We start from the raw sequence: 6,108 nt of genomic DNA on the forward strand, positions 1-6,108 counted from the left end.
AAAATATGACACTAGAATGAAAAGCTAATTAACTTGGTTTCAAAATGATAAAAATAATATGCTATTTATTGTTTTTTCGCATTGAATTTGAATTTATAAGGTGGTTGAGTTAATTAAATATAGATCCATATATATATATGGTGATATTTAATCTATTCATATTGGACGGAGTAGAAGCTCATTTTTAGTGCTAAAATATAATAATGGATACACCTATTTTAGCATTATAGTGGCCATGCTATAAAAATACATAAATTTAATTAAATTAGCCGTGCAACCCTGAATATATCTCACGCATCTTATTTCTAAGCACGCTGCGTGTAACGCGAAGTCTATCATATCATATAATGTGCAGAAACATTCAAAAGGAGACGAGCTTAACTAGATTAAGTAGATCAAGTATATCTCCAGATATTGTTATTTTCGCTCATATACGCGTAGTATACCAAACGAATTTTAAGAGATAAATTTATTCCATCCTTTTTGTTTGGATTTTTTTATATAACATTCTTCAATGTTCATATGTTTGATCCAATGCAGGAATGAGTAAACTTTAACACAAGATTAACTTGTTAATAAATTATGTGCGAGCCACAATCAAGTATTTCTGATGGCATCCAATTCTTAATAGATCAGTAGATGATGAATTACAATGGGGTTGATCGATTTAGAGACTTTCATATAGAATTAAACTTTAGCAAGTCGGGAAAAATTTATTATACGTAAAATATTAATACTAGTAATTTATACACAGATTTCATTCATGGATAGATGTTAGAAGATCTTGCATCGAGCCCACGAGGTAAAAAAAGAGTATTATTTATATATATACACCATTTAGGCTATGCCAAACTATATACATGCAAACTCAAGCTTGTGTCGTCGTTAACACACACATAATTATAGACAATGCGAACACAGCTGGAATATCCATATATATGTTACATTCATACAAGACTATTTAATTAACTGGAGAACGCTGCTCAAATGGATATGGTGTGAGGTTGTGATGCATGTTAGATGAATCCGTTGAAAGTTGAATGCAGATTTCTTATAAGATCTTTCCGTGACAAGCAGAACTCAGCATCCATCTGCAGCATTAATGTGTAGTAAATTGTTCAAGTGATTTATATGTAAACTGATTTAACAAGAAGTTAATCATTATTAACAACAGCCGAAAACGTAAATATTGTAAGATCCTCATCAATTTGCAGAAAAAATTAGAGCATATTTGTTCTTCGTTATGCATGAAATGATACTGTCTGCAGTAATTTAACTGCCGAAATACAAGGAGAGATTTGTATATACCTGAGCAGAGATAGTGATATCCATAGCATAACTGCCGAAAGGCAAGGCAATGCTATTGAGGACGGTGAGATGAAGCTTCTCAACCTCAGCAAGAAGTTTAGGCAGGAAGTTCTTGTACTTCTCGCAGAAGATCTTGATGAGAATAATCTTATCCGATTTCCTTATTTCGATCTCTGGAAGTCCCTGATGATCCGTAGTACCCGCGGACAGCTCAAGGCAGTTCTGATCATCATCACAGCATGAGCCCTCTTCACTACCTGAAATTTGTGACTTCCTCACAAGCACAACGGACTCCAGGGACTTCTTCTTCTTCACCTCCTCCTCAAGCGATCTGATACGCTCTTCAAGCTGTTTCACGTACTTGGTTGCACTTTCTAGCACCGAAGCTTTGTCCATCTTCATACAAAAATAATTAATTAAAAACAGTTACACTAAAAATTTTGATCCTTTTGCAGTAATTAATTAGATGGAACAAGAGAGCTTATCCTCTGTCGTCCCAGGTCCTTGGTTCGAACCTGGCGCACCCCGAGAATTTATTAGAACATATACTCATTTGTAATTCTGTAAGCTATATTTGTCAAAAAAATAAGATGGAACAGGAGAGTTTATATAATATATCCGAACCTTCTTGAGGCCAGGGATGATGGCGGAGAGTGCTATCAAGCGCTGGCTAATGTTTTCCCTTCGTTTTCTCTCCGCGAGGATATGATCTTTAGCAGTAAGGGGAGCAGATGGGAAGAGATACTGCTTCCTCTTGTTACTAATTGAACTGCTAGTACCACCACTCTTCCAATTAAAGCTGGATGGGAAGCTCAACATTAGCTCATCATTGTACACTATCTCTTCATCCTTGGGCTTCAAAACCCACTCAAACTGATGCGATCCTGCAGGCTGAGCTGAACCACCCATATTCACGCCTGGCAAGCACGTACAAAACATTCGATGCTAATTAGCATATGTAAATATTTTTCCGGGACAAAATATTTTCACAAGTACAATATTAGGATACCCCTAGGGTGTCTGTTAGCGGCAGGTATCCCAGTTTGAATGATCTCGGAGGAGAAAGAGCTGAGGTGCTGACTATGAGTGTTGGTGGCAGCATAAGTATGATGATAATCATCATTTTGCATGAGATGATTAAAGTTGTTGCAGTCATCCATTCCCTGCAGTTTGAAGAATTAGTAATCTCCCAGGAGATTAAATCATATATATCAGGAAGAAATAAAGCCCTTTGCATGCATGCTTACCAATTCAGGGAAACATCTAGCATAGGATGACAATTCCATTGATGAGTTCGAATACAGAAACCTGCAGATAATCTATCTTCTGCTTTCTGCAGAAGAAGAAATTTCGAGAAATTGTTATAGTATAGAGCAAATTAAAAATCCTGCACAGCAATTTGAAAAGGAATACTCATCAAAGTATAAAGATGAAAAAATGTAGCGACATGTATCATATGGAAGCTAGGGTTACACAGGATGATAAAATAATGGAGAAGGGAAAACGCTTGCCTTATTCAACACAAGAAGCTAAGAGAAGCAGGATTAATATTTGAGAATTAAATAGTCTCTACCTTCTGCACCTTTATATATATTGTTGAGCTGTAGTTATAGAATTGAATGCCTGCTTTTATTTAGGTATACATTCTTCCTGGCTGGCTAATATTTGACGAGTCATACATAACTAGGTCTGAATTATTCAACCAAGATCTTGCTTTCACCCTCAGGTCTCTCTCTAAATTATATTTGTAATCAAAGCTTGATAGTATCGGATACTAAAAATCTTTCAAGATAATATCTATAGAGTGATTAATTAATATAATTAGTAGTATACATATGAATAAATCAATACCAGTCTCTAGTTTTAGCCATCAGCACTTTGATTTTGTCGGTTAGCAACATGGTGCTCTATTGACAGGCAGCGAGTTATACTCGCTAAATAAATTATAGCTCCCAGACTAACTCCAACACGCTAGCTAGTTAAATGAGTTGTGAATCGAAATATAAGTACTTCAAACGAATTTGATAACACATAGCGGTTTCCTTAGCGCTAAGTAGCGGATCGGAAAGTTAGTGTGTGATATCATGTGAATTCTTTTAAATTAGAATAGCACAATATGAGTCTACCAATATGAATTTAAAAGAAAATAACTTGAAAAAATAGTAGAAAAATGAGAATTTTTCTGTGAGTTTGAGATTTTTTTCAGTTAAAAATTATGGTTATTGCAATATATTGTTTGATTTGATGTTGTTTCAATAAAAAAAAAACATCACATTTAAACACGAGACTGATCGATTGTGGGAGATACTCGTGGTTGGTAAACTTACACTCTGATTGTTAAGAGTACAAATTTATTGCTGAAAAGCATAGCCTCGATCCTTCAAATTAAAATACATCTTCTAGAAACGAAGATCAACATAATAATGATATTAATATCCTTCTAGAACGTCTCTGGGTGAACATGTAGCTGAGCTGGTATGTTGCGAAACGATTTTGTAAATGAAGAAAAGATAAAATATTAAAATCTTCAAATTGATACAAGTAAGGACTTTAAAAGGACTATGACAGCAGGAGATTTTAATCATAAAACGCAGTGTAGTTTAGTCAAGTCCATGAAATTGCAAGTAGTAAACTCCTGAATTTAATATTCTTAAAATAGAATGACAGCAATATATATAACAACTACGGCTCTATATATTCACATAATTGTGATCATTATTGTTAGTATTACTCCCTCCGTCCCATTTTAACTGCTTTTGACTTTTTTACACGTATTTTAAGATGTTAAAAAAATTACATCTAAAAATGATTATTTTTTATAAAATTTATATCAAATAAAAGTATAAAGTCTAAACTTTTATTTGATATAAGAATTGAAATTTTTTATTGAGCGTAGATATTGTTTTTTTACACCTCAATATACGTGTTAAAAAGTCAAACATCAGTTAAAATGGGACAGAGGGAGTACTATATAATATTGTTTTTATAACTTCATTTGAACCGATCAAATTCTGGGTTACCATAGAATGTTGTCTGCAAAGGCTCGATAATCTCTTGCTTTACAAGATCATTTGCACGAGTGTCTTTTTCTCAGACCCTAACTGTTCTCGGAATTACATGTATTTTTAAATTTCTTAAGAAATAAAGCTAGGTATTCTTTACTTATCTACTAATTAAGTTAATTATGGTGTTGTTTCTTGCTGCTAACTAATATTGATAAATAACTGCATATAGTCACCAATAATTCGATATGGACTTTTCGTATGTGTGTTAAATTTGTTGATAGAATATTATGACTCTGGTTGTTAATGACAAACTCAATGAAAAAAAAAGAACGGGAACACCCGGAAACAAACTCAATAAATAATATCAATTGAAGTTGTATAAATTTATTGCTAATACGAACAATATATAGCTAAATATCTCAGTATTACGTATTTTAAAATCCTGACTTCGTCAAATTTCAAAAAATAAAAAAAATCCTGACTTCGTCTGTTACTTTTAGGTTATATTGCTTGCTGCTTCTAGGACTAGTATATCTCTAATCATGTTACAAGCCATTGGGAGGAGTGGACGATTGTTAATTTATCAATTCATTTGTAACTTTAAGATATCAGGATTTTTGAGATTAAATCGTAAGAATGCACTTGTTCATGGGGAATGTCGATAAAGGAACGGACGAAGTCTGATAAGAAGGATGTTGAAGGGCAAAGGGTTTTCACAAAAACTATCTGCTTTGTCATGCAAAAGGCTCATCAGTAAATTGCTTTCCTCGTGTGGGACATGACAAATCAACAGACTTTGAGCATACTGCAAAAAGCAATGCTTCTTGATACGGTTGTGAGAGCATCTCCTCTTGATACGGTTGTGAGAGACTGAGAGCATCTCCTCTTGGGCAAGCATTGAACTTCTCTCTAATTTTTTGACCCATTCTGTTGCTATCTATGAAATTGGGTTTTTTTTTTTAAAGGGATTTACTTATCTGATGTAAATGTAACAGTACTATGACACTAGAAGTAACATGTAATTTGGAGAACTTTCTAGTGCGTCCTGGTCACATTTTTACCCTATATTTCAATACATTTTAATGGACCAAGTCACGTATTTGAGGTTCAAGACACAAAGTGACACCGCATTTCTCTCTAATTTTTTGACCCATTTCTATGCCATCTAGGAAAGAAATGGTTTTTGCAAAGAAAAGAATTCACTTCTCCAATGTGAGAGGCAATTTGTCACTTTCAAATGTATCCCGCTTAGAACAATTTATTATTCTCATTTCTCCTTTTGATTCCAGTGAATATTGGGCATTTGTATTACTCATTGACAAAGCCCTCTGTTTATGCTATTCACTACTCACTCTTAGCCCACTTCGAGCAATTTGTCATTCTCCCATTAATTTCTATGAATAATAGGACATTTGTCTTTCTCATTCACACATCCCTCTTTTTATTTATGCTACTCAATCAGTTTGTTCCTATTTTTGGTTCGTTTGGTTACTAAAAACGGAGGTCAGAGGAAGATATATTTTCTTACGGGTAACCTCCAGGACGTACCTTAGTTCAAATAGCACACCCACGACAATCATTCAGAACATTTCTTAAAAACTCCATTTAGGACTGTGACATCATTAAATTGACACTCTGACGAGATGACCAGAACAAGGTATAGTGTTATAAGACTAGGAACTCATGCAAATTTAACAACTACAAGTCTGGAAATTTTAAGGATTCATCAAAAAGAAAAATCAATGACAAATCACATATGTACTGACCACTGAAAATAGACTCTTGGGGGGAAATC

At 34.0% G+C, this 6,108-nt stretch overlaps 1 protein-coding gene across 2 annotated transcripts; it reads right to left on the minus strand.

Moving 5' to 3' along the window:
- Positions 1 to 805: 805 nt before the first annotated feature.
- On the minus strand, positions 806 to 2,953 carry LOC108194992 (transcription factor bHLH19). 2 transcript variants are annotated; one of them, XM_064081836.1, is made up of 6 exons: positions 2,820 to 2,953; positions 2,556 to 2,641; positions 2,318 to 2,471; positions 1,933 to 2,225; positions 1,309 to 1,704; positions 806 to 1,091 (listed from the first exon to the last, which is right to left on the minus strand). In XM_064081836.1, exons 2-6 carry the CDS (start codon positions 2,592 to 2,594, stop codon positions 1,017 to 1,019), a joined length of 957 nt encoding a protein of 318 aa, XP_063937906.1. In that variant the 5' UTR covers positions 2,595 to 2,641; positions 2,820 to 2,953; the 3' UTR covers positions 806 to 1,016. The 2 variants fall into 2 exon arrangements, with proteins under 2 accessions (XP_063937906.1, XP_017217415.1); XM_017361926.2 differs by lacking the exon at positions 2,820 to 2,953 and having other exon boundaries at positions 2,556 to 2,762.
- Between the last annotated feature and the right edge of the window lie 3,155 nt (positions 2,954 to 6,108).

The sequence above is a fragment of the Daucus carota genome, chromosome 7, assembly GCF_001625215.2.
Source record: "Daucus carota subsp. sativus chromosome 7, DH1 v3.0, whole genome shotgun sequence".
Lineage (NCBI taxonomy): Eukaryota > Viridiplantae > Streptophyta > Magnoliopsida > Apiales > Apiaceae > Daucus > Daucus carota.